The sequence below is a fragment of the Castor canadensis genome, chromosome 3 (genome assembly GCF_047511655.1).
Source record: "Castor canadensis chromosome 3, mCasCan1.hap1v2, whole genome shotgun sequence".
Lineage (NCBI taxonomy): Eukaryota > Metazoa > Chordata > Mammalia > Rodentia > Castoridae > Castor > Castor canadensis.
This window is the reverse complement of record NC_133388.1, coordinates 196,973,176-196,989,192: the sequence shown is the minus strand read 5'-3', so window position 1 is coordinate 196,989,192 and position 16,017 is coordinate 196,973,176. Positions and strand designations below refer to the sequence as shown.

General features: G+C 58.3%; 1 protein-coding gene across 1 annotated transcript; it reads left to right on the top strand.

Annotated features, from left to right (window-relative positions):
• The first annotated feature begins 14,618 nt into the window (after positions 1-14,618).
• Gpr20 (G protein-coupled receptor 20) lies at positions 14,619-15,784 on the top strand. The gene has a single exon (XM_020156774.2). It carries the CDS (start codon positions 14,619-14,621, stop codon positions 15,693-15,695), a length of 1,077 nt encoding a protein of 358 aa, XP_020012363.2. The 3' UTR covers positions 15,696-15,784.
• Positions 15,785-16,017: the final 233 nt, after the last annotated feature.

The window sequence follows — 16,017 nt, the reverse complement described above, 5'->3', positions numbered from 1 at the left end:
CCCAAACTTCTGAGAACGGCATTCTCAGATTTTGTCACCTCTAGGATGACCCTGAAAGTCACTACAACTATTTACCCCTCACTGGAAAGACAAAGAAACTGAGGCCCGTGGCACAAGGCCGCACAGCCAGGAGGGAGAAACGGGATTCACACCAGGACAGTGAGCCCAGAACCACTTCCCCAACTCTGCATGTGGCCTGCCCTAGGGTCAGACCCTTCCAGAGCTCCAAGTCACCCCAGGACTGCTGTCTTTGGGTAATTCCCCACACGCCACACCTGCTGGCTGGCTCCTCAGCCTTCACAACCATCCACCTCCGGTGTCCCCTCCTTGAGGAGCCTGTCTGGGTTTCTTCCTCCTTAGCTGGCAGGGACCTGGAAGTCTAAGGACACATTTCAGCTGTGCTCCTGGACCTTGGTGACTTCCAGGACCCACCTGTGGGACAGACATACAGCTGAGGACAGGCTGCAGGGTGGAAGGGAGCCTTGAAGACCGGGGCCTGCCCTCTTGTCCTCTTCCTGCCCCCAGAGTTTCCGCTGACAGTGACAGCATAAACAGCCCGGGCGGCAGGAGAGGAGGTGTCCGAAGGCCTTATATAAACCAGCTCCGGAGATGAGGCACAGGCTTGGGGGGGATTTAGAAGGAATTTAAGCTCTGCTGGGTTTACAGAGAAAAAAAATTCTGTACAAGGCGTGGGCTAGAATAAAGCCGTTTGTTTTTGAATGAATGAATGAACGAATGAACGAATGAATGAAGGGCGGAGTGGAAGCTGGCAGTGTCCACAAGAGGACATGGGTGGGTGCCATGTCTGGGTTGGCATTTGGGAAGCGAGCGGGCTGATAACCCAGTGTCCACTCTGGATGGCATCTCAGTGCAAGCTCAGACATGGTCACCTCAGAGCTTTGTGAAAACGCTGGTGCCCGGCCTCTGCCCAGGTCACTCATATCCCAGCCTCTCCAGGGCCGCACCAGGCACCTACATTGGACAGAGGCCCCCAGGAGAGTGTGCTGTACCAGCAGGGGTGAGTGAGCACATGACACAGGTAACCCAGTACTCCTCACGCAACCTCAAACGTTGCTGTCCTCACTATGCAGGTGGGGAAACTGAGGCTAAGTGACTTGACTCAGGTCAGAGGCAGCAGAGCCAGGGTTGGGACCCAAATCTGTCATCCCAAAGTGTCCTCATCACCCTTTTAGGAGTCATTTTCCTGTTGCCTCTCTGTCAGATCAGAATCATTCTCATCAGACCTGAGAGGCCCCTGCTCCCTCACTGGTTCCATGAGTGTCCTATGGGGAAGGGGCTGTGTGCTGGGTTCGAGTCCTGACTCTGCCTACCAGGAGGCAGACCAGGGAATCTCGTCTCAACCCTCTGAGCTGCAGCTCCCTGGGGATGAGCCTGAGCCACTGCAGGCCCCAAAGCTGGTTCCTGGGCCACCCAGGTAGGAGGACACTAAAGGCTAGTGGTTCCCCAAAGACTGAGGGGTCTGCCCCTCCCCACCCTCAGGCCAGCGGTCCTGCACCAATGTGTCCAGACAAAGGGTGACTGAGCCCAGGATGCACAGCCAGCTCGTGGGACTGGATGACGCCCCCGCCTCTAGCTTGGGGTTCCCGCTGGAAAATTAAGAGTCCCGGACCCAATCCTGTTGGAGCCATGCTGCTGGCTGTGCTGTCCACACTGCCGGCTCCGGAGACTCTGGAGGGGTGTCTATGTAGGCTCAGTGGGACCAAGAGCCTGATCCATTAGTGATGCCTGCCCAGGGCCAGCCAGGGTGCTGGTCACCCCTGCCTTCCTGTCCCTTCCTTCCCCCATCACATGTAGGAAATGAGAACTTTCTTCAAAACAAACATTTCTGTTACCAGAGTGATACACAAGGGACTGCAAACTTGGGGTGCAAGGGACATTTCTGTGTTGAAAAGGATACATGTTTTCTGTAAATTGATAATAAATACAGACAATGGAAAAAAGAAATTATTCACCCTCTTTTCTCACCGCTCAGAATTAATCCCACTGACATACTGACTGACTGTACCCAGCCTTCTCTCTCTTGGGGGGAGGGGTAGTAGCTGCTGTTTAAGGAAGACAAGGACACACTGTGTGGTGTTTCTAGAGGGTACAGATTCATCATAGATTTTAAACAAGGTCACAGTGTACAAGATGAGAGCCAAATGTCACCCAGGTTTGAATGCCCAGAAGTTCTCCTTGATGGATGGGAGTTGCTGGCCATCAAAAATCAGCCTTGACCACGGGCAGCAATCTGACAGCTTGGAAACTTGCCTCCCAGGGACCCAGGGACCCAGCTCGTTCCCTCCTTCCCTCTCCCGCTCTCCCCCAGTCCCTCCCCCAAACACCTCCGGGCCTGGTCTCTGTCCTGCTGATGGGCCACATAAGCAGGAAGTGGGGGCCCTGCACAGATGGCTGGATCCCACCCAGGATCCAGCGTGGGGATAGGGCAGGCACAGGGGTCATGGGAAATGCCCCCATGTAGGACCACCTGTAAGCCAAGGGAGTCAAATGGTGGCTCGGTCTGCTAGTCAATCCTAACTGCTGACTCGAGCCAGAGAAGGAGGTCTGATTCTGGTCACTTAATGAGTGTTTGTGACAGGATCTCTCCACATAGCCCAGGCTGGCCTCAAACTCAGGATCCTCCTGCCTCAGCTTCCCAAATGCTGGGATTACAAGTGTGCGCTACTACACACTGAGCCCTGAGCCCGGTCACACACTGAGCCCTGAGCCTGGTCACACTGTGCCCTAACCATGTTCATAATGACCCCTGAGCCTGTTTACACATGGAGCCCTGACCCTGGTCACACTCTGAACCCTGAGTCTGTTCACACTCTGAACCCTGAGTCTGTTCACACTCTGAACCATGGTTAGGACCACTGAGCCTTGGTCCTAATAACAATCTGAGTCCTGACCCTGGGAACATATGCTCATTCTCAACATGTCCCCATGAGTTGGTCAGGACCCTGGGATCCTTATTCTGTTTTCCAAGAGGATAAGCTGAGGTTCCCAAGGCTAGTCCATTCCCCACCCCAGAGCCCGGGGACCATGGGGAGCAGTGGAGGAGGGGAGAAAGGACAGCCCTTCCTGGACCAGTACTTTCAGGGCTGTGGACCAAGATGACCTGAGCCCAGGACTGACCAAGAACCATCCAGTGGCAGTGGGGATTCTGGGTGGAGCTGAGCTCCCTGGGAGGCGGCCAGGAAGATGCTCAAGACAGAGCAGGCTGATATTAGGGGGGCGGCAGGTCAGGGAAGGCACTTCCTTGGGAGACTCGATGACCCATGGGACAACCTATAATCAGGCCCCATCAGCCAGGCCTGGAGTTCATGGGTTGTAAGAAGCAGATGTGCCAGCCCCCCAGGGCAGTCCCTCACCAGCCACTGGCCACTTCTCCCAGCCTCTGTTTACCTATCTGCAAATGCAAAGGCCATCGTCCCCACAGTCAGTGCTGGGAACTTTGGGAATCTGGCTTAGCTTTTAGACAGACAGTAAGATGCTTGTCCATACATGGCCCATGGGGTCTGGGGGAGCCCTGTCAAACACACTCCTTTCTTCCAGTGAGCTGTGCGACATTCACAGAGTGGGACAAGGACAGTTGGGCACCTCGGGTTGCTCTGATTGGCAGACGCTGGGTTCATCAACTGAGCCCAAGCACTTCCCCATCCAGAGCTGAACAGGGCTGCAGAGGGCACGCAGGGTCTAGACTGCAACCCCCACCAGGCCTACCCTGCCCATCCCAGCCACTCCGTCCCCAGAGCCCTCCCCACTGGCCGGCTGACCAGGAAGTGAGGGCCTGGTCAACAGCGTCCCTCCTCCCATCCCACAGCTGCTCTCAGTGCTTCTCCCAAGCGGTGAGCAGGGAGCAGAAATGGATATACTCTGTACATGGACGGCGCCCCCCCCTTAGTCTCCTCACCTGGAATATTGATGACTTATGTCATCATCTCTGCCCCATCTTTGTCACTAGCCAAGTGGCCACCTGGCTTCTCAGAAGAGAGGGTGAGGTGAGCAGGCCCAGCTCTTGGGATCCTCAAAACCCAGGCAAAATGAGATGAAGCTGCAGCAGGAAGGAATGACACTAGGAAGAACTTTCTGTTCATAAGAGGGCTATACACCACCTGGAAGGCTTTTGGGGAAATCTACAAAGGCAAGAAAAGGACCCGAGTGCCTGCCATGGGCCACACCAGATTGCAACCCTATCTTTCCCCACTTGGTTTTAAATAAATGTTCATTTGCATTTATTGAGCACTTACTGTGTACCTTTCCATATGCTGATCAGTAGAGAAGAAGAAACAAAAATTCCAGCCCCTGTCTCAGAGGAGCCAAACATCCAGATGGAGACGGAAGGCCCAGGAAAACTCAAGCAAGTGACCCCAAAGTCAGGGTTCAGAGAAGCCACAGGGAGGTCCATGGAGAAGAGGGGCAAGGCCAGGCATGTTTGGAGCTGAAGAAAGATGGGCAAGGCCTTCCAGTGGGGCAAAGGTGTGGAGGAGGACAGAGCTCAGTTTACCCAAGAGAGAGAAAGACCCTTGTCTCTTGTTTGGGGCCTCAGTGGTGAATGCAGCTGGTGGGCCGAGCCTGGGGAGAGCTTTTCCTGGAACCTCTGATCCAGGGCTGTTAACAGTGACAGCATCTTCTAAATGCAGTCACAGAACCTGAGCGTGAGAGGTTTAGACCAGAAGTCTCCTCACCCTCTTCTGAGGGCCAGACCTCAGGTCCACCGGTCCTGTCCACGGAAGCAGCTCTTGGGCTGTGACTGGCCCTGGCCAGCACAGAGAGCCCACCCACTTGTGAGACTGGGGCGGGCTGGGCAGAGAACAGCAGCTGCTGCTGTGGCCTCCCTGCAGCAATGCCACACGCCATGCCCCACGCCCAGCACCCACGCCCGGCACCCCACACTGCCGCCACTGCTCTCGCTGTGTTGCAGGAGAGGCAGTGAGGTCCAGATTGCCCACATCCAGGCTGCTCCTCTGTGGCCTGCTGGGAGACACGGACTGGGCCGCCCTGGTCCCACGGGGCCATCTGAGGCGGGTAGGCTGAAATAGAAAGCAGGTCCCAGGCCCTGCGGGGTGTGACCAGCCCTTGACCTGAGAGGCCTGGTTTGGCTCTGCTGAGGGAGCTGCAGTGGCAAGACTGGTGGTCTGGGCCCTAGTGCGGGTCTACAGAGAAGCCGGGAATCCTGCACTCTGCACGTGCACACACGCCATGCACACACATTTACACAGCACCCTAATTCCAAAACAAAGGCCGTCACACCACGCTCATGCACACCCAAGAACACGCACACACATAGTTGCACACCCACCCTAACCCTAACACACACATACGTGCACACACACACCTTCACGGCAAGCGGCAGGATGGAGGGAGCTAATCCAGGGACAGCCTGGACTGGGAAGGGAGCTGAGCCTAAGTTTGGAGGGCTGAGCCCCCTGCTGGGCCTCAGTTTCCATATCTGTGAAAGGTGGGCCTCCTCTATGGGCCTCAAGGTCCCCTGGCTCAGACCAAGGCCTGCAGGCCCATTCTGCAGGTGCCACTCTGTGCCCACCGTTGGCCGAGACCCATCTCACTGGAGCTGCAGAACTGTTCTGTGGGTGTTCCCTTTGCCTGGTCCAGGACACTAAGCTGAGACTCAGAGGATGGGGATGCCAGCCCAATCTGTGCCCCACACACTCAGCCCTCCCCCCACTCCTGGGCACATGGCAAGGTGGACAGAGTAGTGTGAATGCTGGGGCCACCAGCATGGTGACCAGCTCCCTCTTTCAGCAAGCCCATCCAGGTTGGATCCTTGGAGACCTGCGCCGCCCTGCCATCCATGAGCTCCGGTCTCCCCACCCTCACCTTCCCTGCAGGGCCCTCTTTCTGCACACTGGGCATTCCATCCTCAGTAAAAACAGTTCACACCGTGTGCCAATCTGTGCCCACCGTGGGCCAGAACCCATCTCACTGGAGCTGCAGGACTACTCTGTAGGTGTTCCCTTTGCCTGGTCCAGGACACCAAGTTTAATGGATCACTCAGATGGAAGCCCAATTCTTTCACAAATGCCCAAGGTCTGCCATGCCCCATTCGCTGTGTGACCTTAGACAGTTCTTCCCTCTCTGGGCTTCATTTTCACTGTCTATAAGAGCACACAGTAGGAGAAGATAAGCTCCCAGGACTCTGGAGGGTGGACCCGAGGGCAAGGTCCAATGGTCACCTGGACTTGCTCCCCAGAGTTGAGGTCCCATGCATGGTATGCTAACCACTCACCAGGTGCAGCACCAAGAGACCTGGACGTCTCCCCAGTGGGCAGATCGTGGCCAAGGGCCAGCCGTCACGTCAAAACTGGCAGGTGGATATCAAAGCTGGGCTCTGCCCAGCCTCTCCACCCTCCAGAGAGCTGCCCTTCCTGCTGCAGCGTCCCCCACACACACCCCCACTCACCTGGCCTGAGGGATGGCCCCTCGGACAAGGATGAAGCAGAGTCCCACTCACCGGCCCTACAGCCCTGCAGCCAAGCCTTTTCCTAGAGTCTGCAAAATGTCCCGCGTAACAAGGCCTGACAGGACAGTGCTCCTCAGGGGAGCAGAGAAGCACTGTTCTGTCCTTAGCACAGACTACCAGGATGTCCCCACACTGCGTGGAGATACAGGGTCAGAGCAGGGGAGGAGTGCAGGAGCTGCGCTCAAGCCCAGGCACCAGGGCAAAGAACAGCCCCTCTCAGCCTGGCACCTGGCAGGTACCTGCCAGGCCCCTGGCCAGCAAATCCAAGCACTGGAGAGATTCAGTGGGCTCTGCACCCTGAGGAAAGGCCTGGCCTTCTTGGCTCCCCACTTGGCCAGAGGCTCCTACCACAGCTCCAGCTCCCTGAGGACAGGGGTCCTGCTCAGAGCTGGCCCATGTGCCCCTCCCTCACAGGCCTTGGGCACTATGCAGGGCATGGGTACAACTTATGTCCTCCTGCAGCACTGAGGAGACAGATATGGGCTGGAGTCTCAGACACCAGGGCAGGTAGCAGGACCCAGCCAACTGTCACCATGTCTGCTGGCCCTGTGTCTCTACACGCCCCCTGGAATACCCACCCAAGGCACACTGCTGTTTGTGGCTTAATCACTCCATGCACATCATCGGCAGGTGGCAGACTGAGCTCTGAACACTGTGCTAGGAGGTTCTACTGTGTTGGGAGAGGAGAAGCCCACAGGCCTCCCTCCTGCCAACACAGGCTCTCAAACCCTCTCTGGATCCTGGAGTTGAGCCTCAGGGTCCAGACTAGAGGTGGGGTACAGGAGCCAGTGGTCACATTGGCCCCCGGGGGCCAGTTGTTTCATAAGAGTTCACAGGGGACTGTGTCCTGCCTAGGGTAGCCTGGCCAGCCCTACTAATTGACAGCATAGGGTATTTGTGGTGGTGGGGCCATTCATCCCTACTGTCCCCTAAGAGAAGGGAGGATGACAGGTGGCCCAGCCACTATCTGACCTTGGACCCCAGCTATAGACAGCCCGGTCTGAGCCACAACTGAGGAAAGGTGACCAGGGTGAAATTGTCCCTGTGCTCATCTTCACTGAAAGCTGTAAGGGGTCAGCCTGGTCCTCAGGACCCCCACCCGTGGCTCTGCCATCTTCCCTGTACCCCAGAAGATCCAGGTCCTACAGAGAACAGTGTCCAGAGAGAAAGCTCTGCCTGGGCTGTCGCCCACTCCCTTGACATTCACTAGTGTCCACAACATTTGTGACTCCGATTTCTGTGGACACAAAGCCTGGCCAGCCCTGGACTCAGTGACTCACCGGGCCTGGTCAACTTGTGAAATGTGAGCCCCCTGGCTGGACTTCCAGCCCCCACTCCCACTCCCACTATGTCCAGGCCATGCCCACACAAATGACAGTGAATTCGCACCTTCCTCAGCCTTGCAAATCCAGCTAGACCCTCAGAGTCCACAGGCCAGCCAGGAGCTGTACCCATGCATGGTGACCCACTACACATGTGCAGGTGCTCAAACACAGAGCACCAAACTGGGGACCCTTAAGGGGCAGGACCCCTACACAAATGTCCCCTTCTGGCAAGAACTGGATCTACTGCCCCACCTCCTGCGGGCCCAGCAGCCAGGAGACAGAGCCAGCCCCCTCCAGCTCCACTCTTCCTAGTGTGGCTGTTGTTCCGCTCCTCCTTGCCTCAGTTTCCCCCTCAGTCTGGAGGGGTTTGGGGCCCCCAGGCTCCCTGAGCCCCAGCTCCTCCTGGGGACAGGCAGGGGCGGGGAAGGAGCCCGCCCCGCCCCGCCCCCATCCCACTCCTTGCCCAAAAGCAGCCCCATCCTGACGTCAGGCCCAGGAAGGCGCGGCCCAGTGAGGGACATCAGAAGGCAGTGGAGGCTGAGCGGCTGCTCCAGCTGGGCTCCAGGGCTCCAGTTCCAGAGGCGCGGTGAGTTCCCCATGGGCTGCTCCCTCCCGGTTCCCCAACCAGGATGGGGAGAGAGAGAACAGCTCCAGACCCAGCCATGAGCAGAACTCCTGCCCTCCCACAGGGGTCCCGGGGGGGGGGGGTCGTTACACAGATGGGAAAACTGGGTTCTGGAAGGAGCCAGAGGGCAGAGGGCCAGGTTGCCTGGGGGAAAGGGACACAAAGGTCCCCTCCTGCTCCACCCTAGGGGGCCAGCACTCACTTGTCACTTGCCAGGCCACTGGACACCCTCCCCCACCCCTAGGGTTAGATTTCATTCCCACATCTGTTCACTCATTCAGTCCACACGTGCATGGAGTGTCTGCCGGGGGGTGGGGGGCAGGCAAAGTTGGGCCTCAGTTTCCCTACCTGTTAAGGCCAGGGAAGGAGCTGGCAGGAGCCCAGAGGCACTTGGTGTGCTGTGCAGCCACACCCACCAGTGCCCCTGAGGCCCAGGCAGGGCTGGGGCTGGGGAATTTGAGAATCTGGGCTCCAACTGGAGTCCCCCTTGTAGAGCGCCAGTCCTGCTCACCCAAGGCTCAGGGCCTCTGCTCCAGCCCTTGTCCCTCCCCTGCCCTTTTAGGGATGGGGAAACCAAGGCCCAGGGCAGACCTGGCTGCTCAGCACCCAGCATGAGCCTTGGAGCTGGCACTGCCCAGCCAGGCTCTCTGGCGTGGCTGGCCTGTGAGAAGGCAGAGGGAGCAGGGTCCCGAGGGGGGCAGGCAGGATGGGAACTGGCGGGGGGCCAGAGTGCCTGGCGGGGCAGACATGGAGCAGCTGGGCAGCATCCGGCAGGACTGGGGACAGAAGGCTGGTGGTGGCAGCTCAGGGTTTGCAGCAGTAGGCTGGACTTGCCCACTTGCCCCCACATTGTGTCCTCGGTGGGTCACCCGGAGCCCTCCTCCCTCCAGGGGCTGTGGCCATGGACAAGACGCTGCTCCTCTGATGCGTGCAGAGTAAGCCCATCAGCCCACAGGGGCTGCAAGCTGGGAGGTGGGCGTTTTCCGCACACCTGCCAGGATGAGGTGGGTGTCTGTTCAGAGTCTCGGGTAAGGCTCAGAGATGCCAGAGTGGTCATTCACTTGCTCACTGGACCAGAGCCCTCATGGCACTCCCCATCCACCATGAGAGACACAAACAGGACAGCAGATAAATGCAAGGCTGTAGAGCAGTGGAACAGTGCAGAAGCTCACAAAATCAAGCAAGTGAAAGATCTTGGGAGCCAGTATTCTGGGTGAGGGACCTCCCTGAGGTCACCTATGTCCACATCCCATCAGCCTAGCCAAAGCCCAGGCCACCACCATACCCAGGTCCACCCTGGCCTCTCAGAGGTTGATTACAGAAGCTCGCTCCCACCCCAAGGCCTTGGCACGTGCTGTGCTTCTCCCTCTCCCCAAACACCGCTCCCTCAGATGCTACCCTGCCTTGAGCAGCTTCTTCCTGAGACCCCTCCATGCCCCAGGGCCAGGTTCAATCCCAAGTTTCACACCTCCAGAATGGTTCTGGAACAGGCAATCAAGTCCCCCAAGCCCTGGCCTCCTTCTCTGCACAGCCGGGCCTTAATAAACACAGGGCAGGGTACAGGTGGGAGGCTACTGAGTGCCCAACCTAAACCTAGCCCAGCAGCAGGAGGCAGGACAGGGCATGGCTCAAACCCACCAACCTCCACTCCAGCTGGGTGACCCCTGACAAGCAACTGCCCTGTTTGTACCTCAGTTTCCTCACAGTCAAAATGAAGCTGGCAACACCCACTCGGGGTACCTTGGGAGGCATCAGTGAGACCCAGGATCGCCTCTGTAGAGATGGGGGTCATTGCTGTCCCCCAGGGGAGGGGTGCCCAGGGCACCAGGATGTTCCAGGGGCTCAGGGAGGGCTAGGTGGGGTAGTGACTGTGGGTACTGGGTTCCCAGGTAGACGGAACAGTGTGCCAGACAAGGGAACAGCACGTGCAGAGGCCCACGTAGCAGGGCAGCAGCAGACAGACTGCGGGAGAGGCGTCTGCCGGGCCCAGAGATCCTCCATGAAGACAGTGGAGGGGATCTGGGAGGAGCTCAGGGAAAAGCCAAACGCCTGCCTGTCAAGAAGGGGGTCAGACATGGCCCCTGGTCCCTGATCAGCATCCATGGGCAAGTGTAGCCTTGATCTTCAGCTGTTGCATGCAAAGCTGAGACCCAGCAAGCTGTGAGGTGACAGGGAGGCAGCTATCCCATCATGCCCTAGGCTGGATAGAGTGGGGACCCCAGGAGAAGGGACAGGGCCAAATGACTTGGGGAAAAGATGCTCATTCTAGATTCCCAGGTCACAAAGGCTCCGAGAAGCCCTGCCCTGAGGATTGGAGATGGATGGGTCTCTCCTCACCTGTGGCCAGGCTGGGACAGGCAGGGCCCCGCTCGGGAGGCTTGGGTACCCTCACTGTAACTACACACTCGGAGCTCCTCACTGAGTCGTACAACACATCCTGCCACACTGCTGGATTTCATTTATTCATTCAACAAACAGGGTTCCCAACGTCTCAGGTGAGGGAATTGAGGCTCTGAGAGGTGGCATGACTCCCAGGTGGTAGGAAGGTAGTGTTGCCAGTTTAAACCAAAGACAGTCCCACTGAGAGTGGGGTTGGGGGTAGGGCAAACAGACCTGGATCCAACATCCAAGTGAGTGATCACTGGCACTTCCTGGAGGTGGCGTCAGCCCTCATCAGCTGTGAGGGTGGAGCAGGCACAGAAGCCAATTCTAAGGCCCAGCTCCACCCTTGCTGGGATCCTGGGTGAACTAGGGAAGGGGCTGGGCCTGGTGGCGAGGGCACTGAATGCCAGAGTGCGAAACCCAGCTGCACGGGTGCTGATCCATGCTGAGCTGCTCTGGAGGCTGGCCCACCCACAGCTCCCCAAGATCCCACAGTCTGATGGGAAGTGTGGTGGTCAGCAGGGCAGGGGCTTCTGGCTGAGGAGGCATAGGGCAGTCAAGGTAGGGCACCCCGGAGGGCCCCAGTGGCCCAAGGAGGAGAAGACTGAGTCTAGGAGGATGTCCCCATGCTGGCGGAAGTCAGGCAGCCAGGGGGAGAGGGCAGGCAGTGTGGGGCCCACTGGTGGTTCCCTTAGGCAGGCAGGTGCAATGTCTACATAGGACCCCTGGGTGGATTCCATCCCTTACCCACCATGGCCTCCCTAGAGGATCTAAGGAAAGCCTTGGCAGGCCTGTGGCATGTGGGGCTCTGAGTGTGCGCATCCCAAGGTGTGCGTGGGGATGGGGAACAGCAGTGGCCTGGAGCCTGTCTCTTCATTGACTCACTCCTGTGTTTGCATTACTACTGCATGCATGAGGCCATATCAGTGTGACAACACTGCCCCTCCTCATCCAGACTGTTGTTCTGTCCACTTTACAGATGAGGAAACTGAGGCTCAGAGACTCTGAGGGCCCCATGTATTCAGAGCGGAGTCAGGTTTGGCAGGCAGGCCAGGCCAGGCTGGAGCTGGCCCTTGATGGCTGTGTTTCAGTCCTCTGGCCCCACTGTGCCTCCCCTCCGACTCTGAGTCCCCGAGAGCTGGCTCCATCCCCTTGGTTCCATCCTCTTGCCCACCCCGGGAAAAGATCCAAGTGTGAGCAGGCAGAGCAGGTCTGGGTCAGTGGAGAACTCAAAGCCTCCAGCCCTAGTAGAGATTCCAGGCCCGCAGCCTCAGCCTCAGCCTCAAGCCAGGGTCTGCAAGGACATAGCGCTGGCCCTTGCCCACTGGCCAGCCATTCCAGGGCATGGGATCTACTCTGCCTTGGGCAGGCCCAGGGCACCTGCAGGGCAGGAGGAGGGGATGGAACCATGTTTTCCAGCCCCCAGCCTAGCCTGGGGAAATGACAGGCACAGGGTCTGCTTCCCTTCTGTGCAGGATCCCAAGGCACAGCCTCCCTGCTCAAATGTGAAGGACTCTAGTGGTCACTTAATAAACAAGTACAGAGAGGCTCACTGGCCTGGGCAAGGTCAAGGTCCCAGGGAAGGGAGTGGCAGAATCAGACTGGAACCGAGTCTCAGTGACCTGCTTGCTCAGCGCCTGTCTCCCTGAGGGCCAGGTCTGTGTCTTCCCTTCCCACTGACAGGCAGGCAGGGGGCCCAGGCCAGGTCGTCCCAGAGATGCAGGACTTCCTCTCCTTCCTGGGCACTCAGCAAGGGCCCCCCTCCATGAGTCCTCATCCTTCAAGCAAGAGAGGGTATGTAGATGTCCCCAGAGAACTGTCACTTCGTAATTAAATCAGGATGTCCTTAGTTGCTAAGAAAGGTGAAGCCAAGGAATGAAAGGGGGACCTGGGGGTGAGGGTTGGGGATAGACAGAGAAAAGGGACAGGATGGCAGGTACAGAGCATCCGGGGACCCACTGCATCTGGGGTGAGGCCCAGGCAGTAGCCAGGATCAGAGCTCAGAGTGTGACTGAGATTAAGAGTCAAGATGGGACATGATCAGGTCTTAGAGTCACAGAGCCACAGAGGTCTTAGAGCTCACTATGTTACTGGGATCAGGGATTAGTGTGTGACCTAGGTTAGGTTCAGTGTATGTGCTGGGCCAGGGCTCCTAGTGTCAAGAGGGAGCAGGAACCTGTGGGAAGACAGCCCTCTTCTTCCCAAGGACCTCCTGGGCAGCCCTACTGCTGAGGCAATGTCCATCACCCTGAGTGCCAACTTCCCAGCCCTCATGTCCCCTCATGCCCACAGAACACCTGTCCTGCCCCAAACACCTGTCTCTCAGAGCCCATTGGGCTGAAGGAGGCTGACCAGCTCATACAGCAAACAGGGCTCTGCCATAGACTGGGCAGCACTGGGCTCCTCCCAACCGCCTCAGGGCAGCAGGCATCCAGAACAGGGGTCCGGGGCACCTCGCCAGACGCTGACCTCTCTGAGCCTAAGGATAGAAGTGGCCACCTGCCCTGCCAGAACAACCTTCCAAAGGCTTCCTTGCTGAGTTCCCGCCCCCAGGCCAGGCATTGAACCCCATCTTCTGGGAGGCAAGGAACTCAAAGTTTCACTCTACCAGGATAGAAAGGCAAGTGGTCACTAAAGCGGGCAGTGTCCAGCCTGTGTACAGCAGGCAGCAACTGCCAGAGACATAGGAGGAAGACAATAGGAAGGGTCTTCTTGTCCCCTACAGAACGAGGGGCACTCTGTACCAGAATGTCCCATGTGCCCCCCTCTGCATGCCTCTCCCCAGAGGCTCCTTTCTCCTGAAAAACCCAGAAATGTCCTTATTTGGAGGATCAGCCAGCTGGGGTTGGGGTAGGATCCCGTTAACCCTTCATTTATAAATAAAGGGATAAATCACAGCCGAGTTAAACACGCCTCGGCAGAAACATAAACAGCATGGGCGGCTCCAGCCCAGGCCCCTGCCTGCCCTGGGCCCCACGGCCCCCCGGCCCAGAGTACGGTGTTTATTTGACTCACACCGGCCAGCCCAGCCGGCTGTCTGCTGGGACCTGGCTCCAGGCTCCAACCCCAGCAAGGAGCCCCATGTTGGGGGGAACGAGAGTGCCAAACTCTCCAGACTGGTAAGGAGCTGAGCACTGGCCACTGAACCCATATCCAGCCTCCAGTTCCCCATGGCAAAGGTCCAGGGTGTTGACCTGGAGCTGGCCTCGAAGGAGGTGAGAACAGGCTTGGAGGACAGTGGGTATGGGGCAGGGTGGGTCATATAGCTCAGAGGTCCCAACATGGCCAACCTCTGTCCCAGCAAAACTGGTTCATCAGCCACCACCTGTGAGCTGGGTGCTGCTATGCCCTTAGTCCAGGTCAGCTCAGGTCCCCTCCTAGCAGCAACGGGATCTCAGAGGTATAGATTAGGAAACAAGGCACAGAGCAGTTAAGCAACGTGCTGGAGTTTACACAGCGAGTAAGGGAAGAACCAGGGCTCTGAAAGTACTTACGAGCCCTGTCACCTTTGTCTTTGCTCTCGAGCTGAGGACAGTCTGCAAGGCAAGTCTTCACCTGTCCAGCAGGTAAAGTCTCAGAATTCTTAGTATTTTGCCAAAGCTCTGCACAGCAAATGCCAGCTGTGGGGAAAGCAAAGAGAGCAGGTAGTTCAGGTAGACTGCACAAAGGCACTGGGGTGAGGATTATTGGGGACACAATGGGAGACAAACCAGGCAAGGTCCCAGCCTCAAGGCAAGGCTGGGCTGGCACCTCTTGTAACCATTCTCCCTGCCTCCAGGCCGGTGGTGTGCTGGCCGCTGCCATGCCCTTTGTGTCTACGGCGGGGCCCTGGGCCGTGGCAGCCCCCAATGCCACGGCGACGGCTTGGACCAACAGCAGTGTGCCCGAGACGCCCCTGTTCTACCTGTTCGCCCTCCTGGATGAGGAGCTGCACACCGCCTTCCCGCGCCTGTGGCTGGCCCTGATCGCCGTCCACGGTGCCATCTTTCTGGTGGGGCTGGTGCTCAATGGGCTGGCGCTGTACGTCTTCTGTTGTCGCACCCGGGCCAGTTCGCCGTCAGTCACCTACACTATCAACCTGGTGGTGACCGACCTGCTGGTGGGCCTGTCCCTGCCCACACGCTTCGCGGTCTTCTATGGGGCGCGAGGCTGCCTGCGCTGCGCCTTCCCACACGTCTTTGGCTACTTCCTCAACATGCACTGCTCCATCCTCTTCCTCACCTGCATCTGCGTGGACCGCTACCTGGCCATTGTGCAGCCTGAAGGCTCTCGCCGCTGGCGCCAGCCTGCCTGTGCCAGAGCCATGTGCGCCTTCGTGTGGCTGGCCGCCGGCACCGTGACCCTGTCCGTGCTGGGCGTGACGGCCAGTGGACGGCCCTGCTGCCATGTCTTTGCATTGACCGTCCTAGAGTTCCTGCTGCCACTGCTGGTCATCAGCGTCTTCACGGGCCGTATCATGTGCGCACTGTCGCGACCCAGCCTGCTGCGCCAGGGCCGCCAGCGCCGCATCCGGGCCACACAGCTGCTGCTCACGGTGCTCGTCATCTTCCTTGTCTGCTTCACACCCTTCCACGCCCGCCAGGTGGCCGTAGCTCTGTGGCCCAGCGTGCCGCATCACACAAGCCTTGTGGTCTACCATGTGGCCGTGACGCTCAGCAGCCTCAACAGCTGCATGGACCCCATCGTCTACTGCTTTGTCACCAGTGGCTTCCAGGCCACCGTCCGTGGTCTCTTCCGCAGGCATGGAGCAGAGTTGGAGCCCAGCAGCGGGAATGTGGTGAGCTTGCATAAGAGTTCCAAGGGCTCAGGCTCCCATCGTATGCTCAGCCCTGGCCCTCACGCCCTCACTCAGGCCCTGACCAATGGGCCTGAGCCTTAGGCCCTCTGCACGGGGCCAAGGGTCAGGCTCAGCTGGTCTCCAGCCTGCACACCTGCTGGGCCAGGAGCGCCTGTTGATTTCATAGTGATGAACTGGAGACAGCTGCACAGTGCATTGCATCAACATCCCGTGTTGCGTTGATGAGTGATATCTGCCATGGGCTCCAGATGGGGTGTAGTGGTCCGAATGCCAATGACCTGCCTGCCCTGTGGCTCTGTGTGTCCACTGAAAACCCAGAAAGGCAGCCAGGAGCTGCTCCTCACCTGGGCCATTTTGTCCCTAGAAGAAACTCCTCAAAGGAACAAATGATTTCTCAGCTCTG

Coding starts and splice junctions, on each gene's coding strand:
- Gpr20 (XM_020156774.2), top strand. CDS start 14,619: ATGCCCTTTGTGTCTACGGCGGGGCCCTGGGCCGTGGCAGCCCCCAAT.